General features: G+C 32.9%; 1 protein-coding gene and 1 pseudogene across 2 annotated transcripts; one reads left to right on the top strand and one right to left on the bottom strand.

Moving 5' to 3' along the window:
* Positions 1–3280: 3280 nt before the first annotated feature.
* LOC120190713 (dof zinc finger protein DOF2.1-like) lies at positions 3281–5559 on the top strand. 2 transcript variants are annotated; one of them, XM_039193760.1, is made up of 2 exons: positions 3281–3788; positions 4079–5380. In XM_039193760.1, exon 2 carries the CDS (start codon positions 4274–4276, stop codon positions 5237–5239), a length of 966 nt encoding a protein of 321 aa, XP_039049691.1. In that variant the 5' UTR covers positions 3281–3788; positions 4079–4273; the 3' UTR covers positions 5240–5380. The 2 variants fall into 2 exon arrangements, with proteins under 2 accessions (XP_039049691.1, XP_039049690.1); XM_039193759.1 differs by lacking the exon at positions 3281–3788 and adding an exon at positions 5390–5559 and having other exon boundaries at positions 4032–5275.
* Positions 5560–13050: 7491 nt separating this feature from the next.
* On the bottom strand, positions 13051–14845 carry LOC120190714 (annotated as a pseudogene).
* Positions 14846–17487: the final 2642 nt, after the last annotated feature.

The following is a 17487-nucleotide window of genomic DNA, read 5'->3' as shown; positions in this document are numbered from 1 at the left end:
ATATCCCAGCTTCAATACGGCGTCGTTTTAGGCCTAGGGAGGGAGACCAAGTGTTGGGTTTAAGGGTTAATGTCAACTTTGGTCCTCGTTATTTTGTAATCTCATATGCGTTTTTTTTCCATTTTGGGGTAAATTACAGTTTAAGTACCTTGAGCTTTGTAATGCTTGTAATATGATCCTTAATGAAATTTCATCTTTCTAGTTCGATCTCTTTATTTATTTCGTGTTTCGTTTTAATCCTATATGATTAGTATTACATTTTCTAAGTGTTTAGATTTTTGGTTGCTTATTTTGTATAGTGTTCGTTTTAGTCATCATTTACATGTTTTATGTAATTATTTGACTTTGAGCCTTTATCTTTACACTGTTATAAACTAGTCACTATTCATGTTTTATATCATTTTGTCTATATTTGATTCTGGTTTTAATATTTTCAAATATTTCAATTTGATCACTGATTCAATGTATTTTATAATCTTTGTGTTATTCGAATTTGGCCACTACATTTGTAAATATTTTATTTTAGTCATTGTTTTAGTTTTTTTGTTTAATTATTTTTTAATTCTCCATGTTTCTGTGAAATTTCATTTTAGTCCTCTATATTATTTTTGGGTTATCTTCATTTTGATACATGTATTATTTAATATTTGTAATTCGGACTTTGGTTTTTTTACTGTTTAGTCCCATTAGTTTCTATTTCTTTATTTTGGTCCCTAAATTTCTTTTTCTTCTGTTTTTTAACCTATTCAGTTTCTGTATTTGCTATTTACTCCCTTAAATTCTTGTATTTACTATTTTAGTACATCAAGTTTATGTTTTTCTTCCTTTTGATCCTTGTAATTACAAATATTTACCTTTTGATAATCTTATCTTGGTTTATAATATTTTCTTTTTTATTTTAGTCATTTATGTATGATTTTATTGCACTTATTATTTGGTTATTTGTATTATGTAAATAATGTTCTTAATTTCATTTAATGTAAATATTTTATCTTGTATTTGCAATTACATTTGTTTATATTACGTTTTTATCCATGAATGATTTTTGATTTTATTTTCAAGTACGTATGCGTAGAATGAGCGTGGAAAGTACCACTTGATCGAAGTGGTGTGATCCGGTACGGCATTTTAACGACATAAAAATTTGAAATAAGTCGAGTATATTTTGCTAATTAATTTGTTCAAACGATGCAATGTGTGTTATTTTAAGTGACAATTTATTTTATTTTATGTGAATGTAAATTTCAAATTTTTTAATTTGTATTCAATTCACGTTTAGTTAATCAATTTACTCGTATGTAAACATCGTTTTTAGTTATATTTGATTCGCATTTTTTTTACATAATCAATGGTAGAATATTCTTTTACAAATGAGAAATAGTTGAAATAGCTTTCCCGACGGAGGATTGCAAATTTCAAGATTTCTTATCGAGTTAAAAGATTTTCTTTAAATAGTTAACTCGAAGCAAATTAATTAAATTTCAATAAATGGATCGTAATTTAACTTTATATTCGATTTATAATTTCCACCATTTTACGACAACCTGTAAGCGACACAGTACCAATTTTGGGCGCTGTGGGGTGCTAATCCTTCCCCACGCGTAACCGACTCCCGAACCTGTTTAAATCGAATCTTTGGTAAATGCATACTAGTTTTCGTCTTAAAAAACGATTTTTCTTAAAATTGTTTTAAAAAAGACATTTTTAGGTATTCGACCTACCTAACCCAAAGGTCGATGGCGACTCTATTCAATTTATTCCAAATTAATTCCAAATCACCAATTTTTCCAAAATTAAAGTCATAATCGTTTTAAAAATAATATTTAATTGTTTTTTTTGAAAAATGGTTATGACAGAGATCATACAAGAACCATATAATAAAAAGGTTAAAAACTCAACCAAAATACTCTAATAAAGATAGATACGAACAAAATTGATTACATCAATAAACGAACCTCAAAAGGAGATAGATACTACTAAAAGACCACCGAAAAATTACATATTAAAGTCAAGTGACATTAGAGGCTATCCATGAGCGCAACCACATATCTCAATCCAATCTAAGGATCCAAAGCATAGAAAATCAACATGATAACAGATAAGCACCATATTAATCAGTCAAAGTGTCGCCAATTTCAACCCTAAGAATAAGATAAAAACGATAAGAACAGTCAAACGACCGAAACGTGCCATATGGCAGAAGAAATCATGTCATAAAGGGAAAAACGTGTCAGAGACATAATTATATAAAAACTGAAAATCAAAAGAAATGTAAATATGTAATATAAGAAAATAAGTGAAAAGTAAGAAGTACCGGCGGCCGACAACCAGTATTAAAGTCAGTGTCATCACCAACTAAGCAAAAATAGAAAAAGGAGTGAACGACGCAAGAAAAAAAACCTTAGATGAATTTACTCTTAACACAATAATCATGTCAGTAAATAATTAAACATCATATCTAAATAAATTTAGCGTAAAGTACAAAAATAGTCCCTCGATTATAGGGTGTTACTTTATTGAGTCTCCTACTATTAAAAATTACAAAATTATCCTTTAACTATAAGATGTTACTTTGTTGAGTCTCCCTACTATTAAAAGTTACAAAATGCTCACCTGACTATTCATATGTTTCAAACTCATTTTTTTGTTAAAAAAAATTGATGGAAGTCTAAGCTAGACGTTAACATGTTAATTGAAATATATTAAAAATTGATCTCAAAATCTCAAACGACTATCACATCTCAATCAGCATGCTAACGTCTAGCTTAGACAATCGTTAATTTTTTTTACTAAAAATGACGAATTTGGAACATATGGATAGTTGAGAGACTCAACAAAGTAATTTCATATAATCATGTGACTATTTTGTAACTTTTAATAATCGGTGACTCAACAAAATAAAACTCTATAGTCAGGGACCATTTATGTACTTTACCCATAAGTTTAAAAATAAAATATTTATTTTATTTTATTATTTTATATTGATATTATTAAATGTTGTAACTAAAATTAATAATTATAATTAAAAAGTAAAATAAAATCTAATTCAAATTAATAAGTACCGTGAGTCATAAATCATTTCAAGCACAAAGAAATAAAAGAGGGAGGCTGTCAAAGTTACCAACATACTCCTTCGATAAGGTAAAGAATTAATAACAGAAATAATAGAAATAAATAAATAATGCAAAATATGAATATGAAATTATGAATAGAATAATGGTAGTAGAGCATAGAAGACTCTTGCTAGAAAAAGATGAAGATAGAGAATGCAAGACCCAGGGGAGCGACATAGGAATTAGGAAAGTGGGATGAGAGAGAAAGACAAACGAAGTGAGAACAAAACGAAAGGAAACAGTAGACAGTTAAGCTGTCTGACACAGCCCACCACACCATTGCCGACCGCCACGGCACCCTTTGCTTTGGCCGCGGCGCCTATATGCCCACTGCTTACTGGTCCATTCCCTATCATATTGTCTCTCCTCTATCATTTCTCTTGAATTCCCTGTCCCTCCCTCCCTCCCTCTCTGTCTATCCCCCAAAAACGAACATTAAAGATGACTGAATCAAGGTTTCGCGTGCTGCTCTAATGACCTTGATGATGATCGATCAGGTGAAGCTAGCAACCAGTGCGTTTTGTTTGAGATGACTACTGAACTCAAACAAACCTATTCCTCTGTCTCTTAAAACATCTTTCACTTAGCTCTAGATTGAGACCTGGGGTTAGTGGACTTTTTCCACGCCCGACACTCGTACAGATTCCCTTCTGTTTCCTTCTCTCGTATAAGCAGGTCAGCCACTCCTCAGCTTTCTACACATTCGAAAGTGTATGTATAAATTTATCTATACATAAATAAATTATTAGTGGAGATGGAAATCTGGCAAGATTTTTCGTTGGGTTTTAAGGGGATACTTTTATAAATTCAGATTCTTGATTATCGTTTGCTTGTTTTTTTTTCTTAGAAAAAATTGAAAAAGTAATTGAGACTTGGGGAAGAGCATGGTTTTGTCGAGGCGGGTTGGTGGGTAGGGGTTATAGGCATTTACACAAGTAACGATCGCCGTGGTTTTGTTTGTACAGTGGAGATTCTCAGGAGCCAGAAATAGACACGTAGAGTTATTATAGGCTTTATATCTGAAACGCCTCTCTATCAATTTCAAGACTCATCTCAAGACCTACATGCACCCAGGTTAATCTCGGTTCAATATCAGATTAACGGAAAAGGGTTTTATAAATCAGTATCGGAAAGAAGAGCCCGCTTCAATAGATAGAGTGATGCAGCAAGATAGAGGAGGAAGAGGGAGTGAGCAAGGCATGAAGCAGAACCAACAGCAAGATCAGAGATTGAAGGCGTTGACGGGAGAGAATCAGCCGAATCCACCTGAAAAGTGTCCTCGTTGCGAGTCTCTTAATACAAAGTTTTGTTATTACAACAATTACAGTCTCTCGCAGCCTCGTTATTTCTGCAAGAATTGTCGAAGGTATTGGACCCAAGGTGGAACACTTAGGAACGTTCCCGTAGGAGGTGGTTGCAGGAAAGGGAAACGAACAAAGGTTTCTTCTCCCGGCGAAAACTCAAGGTCTCATCCACAGATACCTAAGCAGCAAGCAGCTCAGCAACACAACATGGCATCACCACAAAGTATGATCTCTTCTAACCCTATGATCAGTGTAAGTGCTGCTCTGAGAACCAAGGAAACCGGTAGTTTGGCTTCATCGTCTGCTATTTCTTCTGTGGGATCGTTTTATCCTGGTGCTGGATTCTTATCTTCTTTGGCTGCAATTCAGTCGATGAGCCAACCGCAACCGCAACTTTTTAATCAACCTCTCAATCAGGCTCTAAGCATCGGTGGTGAGCTGGGTGGTTCATCAAATTTGGGTCTTTTGCAAGAATATGGTGTCCCTTCTTTCGGGTCACATCAGCATCAGTCAATTCAGCTAACCCAATTCTTTGCTATGGGTGATAGAGATCAAAAGACTGTAAACATCTGCCCATCTGATGAAGAAAGGTTGATTCAGTCTAGCAGCTGGCCTTCTGCAGGTAACTCTTCTCAGCAGAATTGGCATCAAAGTTTCATCAACAACCATGACCCTACAGTTTCTGAAGCGGCTTTGTGGAGTATCAACAACCGCAACAGCAGCACAAGTAGCCATGGGAATACAAACACCAGCAACACTACGGATGCTTCTTTGAATCCAAACCAATGGCCTGATCTTCCAGGTTATGGCACTCCTCCATAATGATCTTTCGTCAGCCATTGCCGTAAACGTCCAAAGGTATACAACTTTAAAACTCTAAAATGGAAATTCATTTTTCGCCTTCTCTATGCAGAAAGCCATCGAACTTTCAGCCTCACATGTTGAAAATTGCATCTTTTATTGTCTGTCCAGCTGCTTTCGTTGGGTTGGTTTTAATCTGGTTCAACTTGAGGACACCAATTCAGAGAGAATCTTCTAGCGTGGGTTTTGATTCCTGTAAATGAAAGAACAGTACGGTCAATAGCCATTTGCTTTCTTTCTTTTTTTCTTCTTTCCAAATTACAGATCCTGGGTTGTGCTTTTACTTTAAACTTTCGACTTCGAGTATTCTTAGACGGAAACATCATCTGAGTTGGGTTTTGTTGATGTTCTTTTAAAACTTTTTGATAGTATTATAATAATGGGGAGTATATAGTTGAAAGCTCATGTTTGATCAGGGCTGAGCCTTTTTGTTTGATTGTTTCTTTACCTTGTGCGTTATTAGTTTCCATTACATTCCATTCAGAAACTGAAAAAAACAAGTGACAAAATAGTAACTTGCTTCTAGTGAAGTAGGGTTTGCAATTGGAAGAAGACATGGATATGGTGGAGCTGATGTCTTTTGTAGAAGTAGTTGAACTTAAACTAGATGTCTTAGTGCATGTGGATGTGGGTAGCTGAGACAAACAAGATCAATCACTCCTTTTAACAATTCCAAGTGCCATCTATCACTCTCTCTCTCCACTCTCTTACATCACATGCATCATATTGTTTTCATGATATGAAAGACAATATTATTATGTAATGGTACGGGGTTGAAATTGTCGATGTGATCCCTTCATCATCAACAGTCATGTATTTTGGATTTGGTGGACACACAGGTATAACAGCAACATTGAAAACACTGTTTCCAGTAAGCAGAGAATATGAAGCACTTTAATCTTTAAAGTGATTTTTTCCCGTCTTCAACCTTTGACCTTCCCTCCCCGATACGTAGACAGACTAATTATTCAATCAATAAGAAGGAAAATGATGATTAAATGAACGAATCCATCGGTGGGAGGAACTGGCTATGGTGGTTTCCAAGTAAACTAAATCTCTGTTCTGCCATTATATATCTCGCCAGAGAATATGAAGATTTTACATAGTGATGAACTCTTCGTTATACCCCTTAGAGGGTGTTTGATTCAAGGATTGTGGGATTTTCATGGGATGGAAATTCCACATTCCCATGTTTGATTGGCCGGTAATCTCATTCTCAGTAATGTTTTATTTACAATAGTAGATTTTTTGGGGTATATTATCGGGAATGTCATTACCTCCCTTCCCTTAGGTATTGTAACATTACCGGCGTTTTGGACTAAAATGCCTTTAAATTTTTATTTTTTTTCAAAAATATATTTCTTCTATCATTGAATAATAAAATTCTACGAAGGTTAAATTACAAATTTATCCTTAAATTATTTTAGATTTACAAAAAAAATTCTATAATTAAAATTTTATATAAAGTTAAGGGATTAAAAAAATTTACCCTTTCATTAAACCTTTTTTATATTTTTAATTTTGTAAAAAAATTTATATAAATATTATGAATTTAATTTTTTAAAGAAAATATATAAATATTTTACAATTTGTAATATTATACAAATATATAATAAGGACAATTTGGTCAAATATACATTCTAATAATCTTTTATTCCTTTAACCAAACACGGTAATCTTACATTCCTGCTAAACCAACCAAACACAAAATACAACATTCTCAATAATCATATTCCCTGATAATCTTTTATTCCCACTGGTAATCTTATATTCCATGAACCAAACGCACCCTTATAGGCTATTGCTTAGTTGCTGCCGTACACCGCACCACCATTCATTTTTTTTTAGTATTAGAAACATATTTAAATACTATAAATATAGGGCAAAGTACACCAAATATCATTGAATTCGGACGTTATATCATTTATATTATAGAATTTTAATTTTATCGATTATAATATTAAATTTTAATTTTTTTACTTCAATTATATTATTTGATTGTTAAATTTTAATAGCACAATGACATGAACATATCTCTCTGTTACTATAATGATCTGGATTAAATGTCCTTTTGGACGAAGATTATCGATATTCAAAACAATGTTATTTTATTAAATTATAGGGGTGTATTGATTTTGTAAGTAAAATTTTCAAACATATTACTTTTTTGGCATTGTACTTCTCGACCATCGTTAGTTGTCAGGGACGTAAGTTTATATTATGGGATAAATTTCTAAAATTTTAAAAAGTGGCGATCTTGTAAAATTCTAGAGGTTGAAAATAGATTTTTAATAGAAAAATATATGATAATTTTAAATTTCTAAGGAGTCAACTGTCCCCATTCGTCCTCCTCGATTCATCCATATCATCAGTTAATTATCATCACCACTGGTAATTTTTCTTGACAAAATCAGTACCAAACAATTCATCTTTCACTTTTTTTCTTCTTCTCATGGTTTGATTTTTCACAAAATCCACTTAAAATTAATAAAAATTTATTTGAAAGTTCGACGTATTAATCCTCTGTTCTCTTCCAATGACCATCCGATGAGCTAGTTTTGAGGTATGTTGTTTTGTTTTCTAAAAACAATGATTCTCATCGTTCGAATTTTTGAACAAACACCCCTCAAAATCTCGAAAATCTAAGAAATCCTCCAAACCCCTAAAATGATAGATTTTTCTGTTTAATTTCATCGATTTTGTGTGAGTTTCATAAAAAAAATCTTATGAGAAGAAAGAAGAGTGAAATATGAACGTTTTGATACCAAGTTCGCCGCATAAGACGACTAGTGACCAATGTTGATTGACTACTGACAACGACTGAAAAAATACAGTGTAAAAAATGAATATATTTAAAAGTCCAGTAGCAAAATCGGTATACCTTAAAGTTCAATGCCTAAAACGATGTCGTTTTATTCATGTATTCACACTGTTTGGATTTTAACGACCTAGTAGAATAACTGAAGCGAACATCAAAGTTTAATATTATAATTGACAAAAATAAAAGTTCAATAGTATAAACAATAAAACTCTAAAATTCATAAATATATTATAAATTTGAAATTTATATTATCTGCATGCACATTTATAGTGTGTTGTTTGTTTCGAGTACACACATTTGAAGTCGAGGTTCATTGGAGGTTTAACACAAATGCAGCGTCTAGATTTAACACCACATCGACATTTCAATGATGTCAAGTGCTGCTGTTGCTACTAGCCATTAGGTTTGGGGTCCCAGTTTAAAATTTTTTTTGACGATCATTTTGAATAGATTAGAAGCATGCATTAGTGGGTTACTCCACTTCATATCAAATATCGCATCGGTATATGGTATGGGGACTGAGAAGGACCCATTCATCGTCCATCTCTTGGTCAGTCGTTGTTCAACTGGACAAGTGGTCCTTGTGGACTACCCTTAGCCTTTGCTTTTCCTTTGCCAATTATCATCATTCTCCTCACCAAATAGCTTGATATGTCCCAGTCTTTCGCTATCTTTACTGGTAAAAAGATAGGTCAATGTCATTGCCACTTTCATGAGACTAACCTCTTTATAACCATATACACCCACATTTTATTTTTGGATAATAATGGTAGTAAACATATTGTATTTTACGTTAATATAATTAAATTAAGCAAATATATTTATTATTTTACGGCATGGCATCTTCTTGTGGATTATTGTTTAACAAATTATTGAAAGACTATTAGAAGTAATGATTTCAGTGGATTTGAAAAATATTCTCACCTACATCTATATCCATGTGTTCATACATGAGCTCTAACATGATTATATAAAAAGCTTTATGTTTACTGCATAAAATCTGGCAAAGTTCACGAAAAACTCTTTTTTACCCCATAAATAATAGATCCAGAAATCAATTGCATATATGAATTTTAATTCTATATATATATATATATATATATTACTTTAAAAAGACGATTTACTTCTCTTTTTCTGTCACTTATAATCCATGTATTATGTAATTAGTAAGAGCCAATATATAAGTATTTGATATATATTTTTATATATAAGGAAAATAAATTTGATGATAAAATAATCTTATTTGATGAGTATTTTTATTTAAAGAAATCCAATCATCAAGTAATATCTAACAATTACAACTATAAGTTAATTTTTTTAAAAAGACAAAAATTAATTTAATTACTAATTAAAGTCTGAATCAATATGTAATACCATGTATGTGCCTTTTCTACCTCTTCATTTCCCTTTCATTATATTTGGATGAGAATAAGAAGAAAAATGTTATATTTTGTAAACTTTAGGTTGAAGCAAAGCATTTTTCCTTAAATGGGGAACCAAGGGGAATAGCTTAGCAAAAAAGGCACTAAAGAGATGTGGCTGGTCCATGCATGCACATGCACATGCACCATCCCCCCTAGAAAACTGAAAATAATGAGTTATTTCTCTAGACCCCAAAGTCCCAAACTATTTTTTAATACGACAAAGTATTCAATTTCAAAGAAAATAAAATGAAATGAAAAGACCAGGGTCAAAAGCGCGTACGTAATTCTCGGCTAAAGACTGTGTGTGTGAATGTTTAAGAGTAACACAACAAAGTCCATAATCCTTGTCGATGTTTTGAAGAAGAAAGGTTGGCCGAAAATGAACAAGAAAAACCAGAAATCTTAGGGTCGTTGCTTGGAAATAAAGGGTTGACGCCATAATAAACCGTAAACGACCCCAAAATCACACGCATTCTTTGCCGAGTGATTATACGCAATAGACTGTGTCAAAGTTGGATAGGGATGGGAAATGAGATCAGCGACAACTGCCCATGTTTTTTCGTGGTATTGGCCTACTTGTCGTCTTCCCTATGGCTTCCAAAAGAATGATTTGGCCAGCCTTGCAATACAGTATTTGACAAGTTAAAATTAAATAATTGCTACATGGTAATGTAGTTAGTGGATTTTGGAACCTTTTGATTAAGACTGGTTTTGATTATTTAACGACGGAGCTCTCTTTGTCAATTAAAATTAGCGTAATTCACTGAGATCCTTACTCTAATTGTCTTCTTCTAATCATATCAGATGGTGGAGAAGCTTGTGTATAGCAACACAAAGGGAAATTTGTTGCAAACTGTTGGGCAATTGAAAAGATGATTTCAGGCAGGAAAAGTCTGCTGATTGGACCCCAATATAAATAATTGAAATTACATAAGATGTGTTTGATTCAATATTGGGCCAAGCGATAAGCCGACAGATGAGTTATGTTTTGAGAAAAGCCCATATTTCATTAAAAAAACACAATTTTGTTATAAATCCGTTTTGAATATGTTAAGGATAAATCAAGTTTTACATTTTTTTTTATGAATGATGATGTGGTACAATCTCATAGTGTCATGTCATATCCTTTAAGTTGTATACACATGAATGGATTCGGATACATAAAGCCACCAGGTGTTGTTATCCCTAACCGAAACAGATAAGTCTTGTCTATAAAACCCAAGCTTCGTTTTAGATTTACGACTGATTATTGCCTTTGATTTAACACTATTAATCTTGCACTTTATAGCTGGCTATGCTTTGAATAATTGGTTACAAGTTGCAAGTGAAGTTAATGCAGAGATGAGCTCAACCACAAACACTCAGCTGCTTTTTCTTTTAAGGATAAATTATCGTGGTTTTGTCAGACCATGGAATCTGAAACATGCAACTAAATCTTAAACTGAAATAATAGATTATAAGTTAAGGTGATAATGGGAGTAAGAGATTGGTCCCCCCAGACACTGTTTAAACTCCACACTACAAGTTGTGGACGAAAGCAAGGGAGCATGATGGCAGCCGCAGCACTGTCTTATTCTTTTCCCAGAGAGTAGCTACTCTACTCACCCCACTGGCCACTATAATGTAACATATCAAAATCGCTCACTCTGGGTTTCTTAGGCTCTAAATTTAAAAATTTCGCACCCAACACCATCCAGCCGCAGCACCTGAATTGATCCGAATTTAGAAAGATCTTATTCGACCCGAGATTGATTTAAATTTTAAGATAAAAATTCGTATCCATCCCAATCTGATACAAATATGAAAAAAAAGCTTATTTTTATTCAATAAAATATATAATTAAATGAAAACTTATATAGATAGAGGATATTATAGCAATTATCTCCAAATGTACATAATTTTTTTTTGGTATGACCAAATGTACATAAGAAAATTATACCAATGTCCCAAGTCGGGTCAGAGAATTTTTACCCTAAAATCAAACTCAATCGGGCACGATCTCATCTTTTATAAAACTCGACTCAATCCAATCCGAACACGATTTAATACAATCAAGATTAATTAAACTTTAACGATTAAATGAAATATGAATCACACGTTTATAATACTTAAATAATTATTTTTTATTTCATGATCATCTTCAAATTCAAATTATAAATAAATAAATTTTTAATATTAATATTAATATTTTCATTTTCATTTTTTATTTAATAATAGGTTCAAATAAACTTTTACATTTAATTTATTTGATGATTAATTAATATGGATCGTCCCCAACAGGACTCTGTAGATCAAATACCAATGATTAATTCAAAAAAATTAATTAATCTTAAATTTTAGTTCTATATTATATTTGTTTCGGATCTAACACCCCAACCTTAGAGCATGCTTTTCCCAATTAGCTACACAATATTCACCATAGTAAACCTATATATATTTATATATATATTAAAATTTCAAGTGCATGTACCGCTTTGTTTAGTTTACATAATTAAGCTGCAAGAGAAATCTTATATCTTTGGACACAACGCTTTGTGACAACCTAAACTGAAAAAAGCTGATTCAGGTATGAAGCATATATGTGATATAAGATGTAATGGTATTCCGTAAACATCGATCAACCTTTATGTCACAAAAAAAAAATTAGCTGACCCTTATTCCCATATGTAATGGGGTAGGGGGAGGCAAGATAGTAAGTTGTCCCCAACGTCAGGTTAAGAGCAGCTTCCGTAAGAGACCTCCAAATTATGAAATGCCTTCAGTAGCCCATAAGGATTTTTAATAGGATTTAGTGAAGCCATTATCATTATGCATTCAAAATCAAACTAGTAATCTACTATTACCACTTCCATGGCTTTCTTGGGCATGCTAATCAGGATCTAGCACTACTCCTATGGAAACGTGTTGAGAATCCTAAAGCGTATTGATGTTTGCAGCCTCGCCAACAAAATAAATATAAAATAGGTGAGTTCCAACAAGGGCAAAAACCATCACTAGATGGCATAGAAAATAGCTGAGTTCCTGAGCTATTATAATTACAAGTAAATCTAACATTTAGATTATAAAATTGAATTCCCGAGCCATATATAGGTTCAAAACAAGTTTTGTACAGAGGGGGAATTTGGATGCATCCAAGCAGCTAAAATCCAACAGTGGACCTAACTCTCGTTTGCTCAGTTGCTGTCCCATCCAAAACTCCCTGCCGTAACTCAACCGCTTCTTCATGTCTGTAGTCTTTACTCTTTAAATCGACTGTGCTGCTAAACCAGCACATGCACTAATGCCACCCTACTAAAATCCAATCCTTAAACGACATATATCATGTCCATTCCCAGTTTGCCTTGAATCTTAATGAATCCATCAGGTCTTACGTTAATTAATGTCCCCAACTTATAAAAAAAGACTTGACATTCATACAATAAATACGCACATACATTTCCATGCAAGGTTTAATGATATCATGAAATTTTTATTGTTTTCAAACAAACCAAAGCTCATATATGTATAAGAACTTCAGAAACAGACTCACCATGATAATAAGAGCTCAAATTGCAGTTTTCAGGTACAAATCCCCCTCTCTTTCTATACCATTGATTATACCCAACCCCCCTCCCCCTAAAAACCACATGTAAATCAAATGTAAACATAAAATAAAAAGTGAGAAAAATAAGTAGTTCCTCAATCCTCGCCCTAATCTTTTACTTAGGACTGGGACACCCTTATAGCCCATCCTGATAACTAATAACAATGCATTGGGGGGGGGGGGGAACGAAAGACATTTCATGCAATGTATACATACAAAATAGAAGCCAAACTTACTGATCTAAAAAATTGCTGTAAAAGGAGCTAAGCCTATCTCTTCAACACGGCAGCTTCAGATGACCATGACTGATGACTGATGAAGAAGATGATACCCATCAGCGATGAGATGAAGAGGATCCGAGGTTCCTCTCAGCGCAAATAGGGATTTTTCTCAACCTCTGATAATAAAACTTTAGGCTGAATTCTTGCAGCTGACATGATCCATCCGATCCAATCTTCTCACATCCATGCTTTAATACTAAACTTTAATTTATTATAGTTTTTTCACCTGTTCAATCCCACTCCATTAGGACTGTAAAATCTACCACCGACAGTAATAATCAACCGAAAAAAAGTACCTATAACCCCAAAAAAAAGACCCAACAAAGAGGGAGACGATCTGAAAAATTACTGATAAGAGTAGTCTTGTTTGCTAGAGCAGAGAAGTGACTGAGGATCCAATGTTCGCTGAATCATGCCAAGCACCGACGCTTGTTGTGTTCCAATAAACTGCAGGATCATATAAACCGATTTGATCGAGCTGATTCTGGCATGCCACATTCCATTCCATTCTGCTTTGCGCTTCTTCAACTTTGATACTTTTCATGGTTAGCCCATTTTCACCGTTACCTGTCATTTGAAGGTCTTGAAAAGGTTCTAAGGCGTGCAATTGGATAGGCAGTTGAATACTTTTAGCACCACCGTTCATGAACTTGTGTTGGTAAAGAGTCGAAGCTAACAAAGAAGCAATGGTTGGCGTGGTAGTGGTGCTAGAAGATGAGGATCCAAAGATGTTAGAGTAGCTTGAAAGGAGTGGATTTGAATTCAAGACATCCTGGATTTGCTTGCTTGGGTTAGTGTTAAAACCGTATCGATAATCAGTATCACTAGACACCATCACAGAAGAGAACCCTAATCCCAGAGCATTCAGATCAGGCTGGATATCATAGCCTGTCACGTTTTCCACATCTGGAACTCTTGAATTGAACCGAGGAAAGGGAAGATGGATATCAGATGGGGTATTAGCTAACCCATAAAACAAAGGGGTTGATATGATGAGTTGAGGTCGAAGAGACATCGATTTGAGGTTGATATATTGGAGTGTTAGTATTTGCACCAGATGTTGGAGAAGCTCCATCAATGGCAGAAGCCGCTGGTCTCTTCACACGCTTGTTCTTCCTACATCCACCGCCCACCGGAACATTCCTTAAGGAGCCACCCCGAGTCCAATAGCGTTTACAGGCCTTGCAGAAGTGTCTTGGCTGTGATAAACTGTAGTTGTTGTAGTAGCAAAACTTAGTGTTTGATGAATCACAACGAGGACACTTTAGGGCTTGCTGCTGCTGCTGCTCTTGGCTTGGTTTCTCCATAAGCCTAGCTGTTGACGCCATCAAGTCTTTCTCATCTATATGATTCTGCAACCAAAGTGATGCATGGCCAAAAGAGGGGAAAGAAATGAAAAAACAAAACAAAAAGAGTTAAATGAGTGTCCTTAGGGTAAAATAACAACACAAGATACATATTCTGTTCCAAAAGCAAAACAACAAAAATGGGGTCATGTTTTGTCGAATAATTGTTTGAGAGAGAAAGGTGGACAGAGAGAGAGAGTACTGAAAATGAAACCTGTGGCCATTCATTGTTAGAAGTTGAAGAGGAGAAAATCATCTTCTCGCAGTTACTCAACATTTTCTCCTATCAAAAAATCGTTGAAAACAAAGAGTAAACAGACAGAGCAGGTGGCGAGGCCGAGTCTTTGCTGATGGGATTCAAGTATTTTCTACGACTGACAGAGTGTATCATTTATGTTATGAGCATTACAATAATCTATCTAATTTGATTTATTAATCAATATTTTCACGTGCTAGATCTGGTCTTAACTGAGGAATTAAATAAGATTTGAGATTAAAAAAATGGGACAAAGAATATTTGTTTGAAGACAAATATTCAAAATTCAAGAAGACGACACAGAGGTAAAGCGGCAGAAGAGATGAATCTTGAGAAGTTCAAGAATAAGGGAAGAACATTATAACATGAGAGTTCTAGATCAGTTGATCTTTGTATTTTGTCGATATTCGTATTATCTTCAATATTATATCTGTATACAGAATATTATTAATTTATGTTATATTTTAATAAGGGTAAATTATCCGTTTAGCACATAAACTATTATTTTTATTCCGTTTTGATACCTAAACTTGATTTTTTTAAACATATACCTAAAGTTTAGTTTAGGTTTTATTTTGATACCACACCGTTAAAAACTTTACGGCGAGATACCAAAACAAAACAAAAATAATAATAATATATGACCATTTTTTTAACTTGAAATGCCCCAAAACGATGAATATTGTAATTTATAAAAAAAAAAGTGATACGTACAAAAGTTTTGTTAAATTTTTAGGCTATGGTATCAAAACGAAACAAAAAATAAATGTTATATATGATTTTGAAGAAAAAAAAAGTTTCAAAACGGAACAAAAATAATAGTTTAAATACTACACCTATAACTTAGCTTTTTAATAAATATAATATTAAAATTAATTATAATGTTTGTTTGAATATCATTTTAGTTTCTATTTTTAACACTTTAATCTTTAATGTTTTAAATTTTGATTTAAATAATTTAACTAAATGAAAATTATTAATCAATTAATGGTTCATACATATTATTGTTATTGACGTGATATTTTTATAATAAATTATTGTAAAAGGAAAAAGGAAAATATTTAAGTTTTATTACAAATTATCAAGTTATATTGCTATTTTTAAAATTTGTAGCAATTGCCACAATATTTTAAATTCAGTGATTTATGTTATCAAAATTTTAATATATTCGTAATTATTGTAATATAATATTTTGAAACTCAAATGAAAAATGTTTAGGTTTAATAAATTTTATAATAATTATTATAATATATTAAGATTTGATAATTTGTACTAATTGTTATCAAATGCTAAATTTATTATTTAATTATCATAATTATTAGTATATTTTAAAAATAAGGTAAAAATAATAAGACAACTGACATGATATTTTTTTTTATTTTTTTCAAAGATGACATGACATTATCTTATGGTGACACATCACTATCATCGTTAAGTTTTTAACGACGGTTACTAAAATAAAATCTAAACTAAACATTAGGTATACTTTTGAAACAAAATAAAATTTTAGTACCAAAATGAAGTAGAAGTAATAGTTTAGATACTAAACATGTAATGTATCCTTAAAAATATATCGAGTTTAATAACTTTTATAATAATCAATTACTGCAGCGGAATTCATTATCACATTATACTAGATCCTATCAACTGCAAATCTAAATTTGTATCCAGATCCGATGGCTCCAGATCAAAGCACCCTCTATCTCTCTGATGGGACATCATTATTTAGAATACTCATACCAATTGTTTTAATCCGGAATTTTACCAAAGTCACCGCCGATGACACCGGAAGATTGTCACTAGTTATTGAAACTTTTCATAAAATCTGGTTTCCGGTGAAAAGAGGCACTACATGGAGTCCGAGATTTTCTGAACTGGATCCTTCAATGTTTTCCTTGTTGATATGAGCCATGAATGGAACCCGAATCTCATTTTGTAAATTGTTTTCTGGCAATGAATCCAATTTTATGACCAAAAAAGAATCAAACAAATTTCACAATCATTACACCTTAATTTGTATATCAAATATTGGAGACTTTCTTTATATGCTTTTTGTGTTGTTGTCTAAATTATTACACGACTCTTAGTGCCGACAAAGGGATGGGGGTATTCTTACATACATACGGTGAAAAGGCTGGGAAAATAGGTCAAGAATCTGGAAATTCCAAGAGAAAGGGACAAGAAGGTTCCATGTGAAAATCTAGCCAAAGCAAAGAAAGCTCACCATGCCGGTGCCGGTGCCGGTGCCTACCTTTTATTCTCGAGGCTTGTTCATTTTGCTCTGCTCCATAGCTTTCCATTTCTTCTTCTTAAAAATAAACCAGAAAATTATATCTTAAGAACCCGTTAATGGTGTCAGACTAAAATAAGAGTTCCAGGGCCAAGTGGTGTCCAGCTCAAACTCATTATATATATATGTGCTTATTGTACTCGATTGAGAGGAGATATAATATCGACTCTTAAAATAATATTATAATTAAACATTTTTTAGTAAAATT

The sequence above is a fragment of the Hibiscus syriacus genome, unplaced genomic scaffold, assembly GCF_006381635.1.
Source record: "Hibiscus syriacus cultivar Baekdansim isolate YM2019G1 unplaced genomic scaffold, ASM638163v2 tig00116962_pilon, whole genome shotgun sequence".
NCBI lineage: Eukaryota > Viridiplantae > Streptophyta > Magnoliopsida > Malvales > Malvaceae > Hibiscus > Hibiscus syriacus.
Note: the sequence above shows the minus strand (reverse complement) of the source record. Positions and strands in the feature narration are given on the sequence as shown.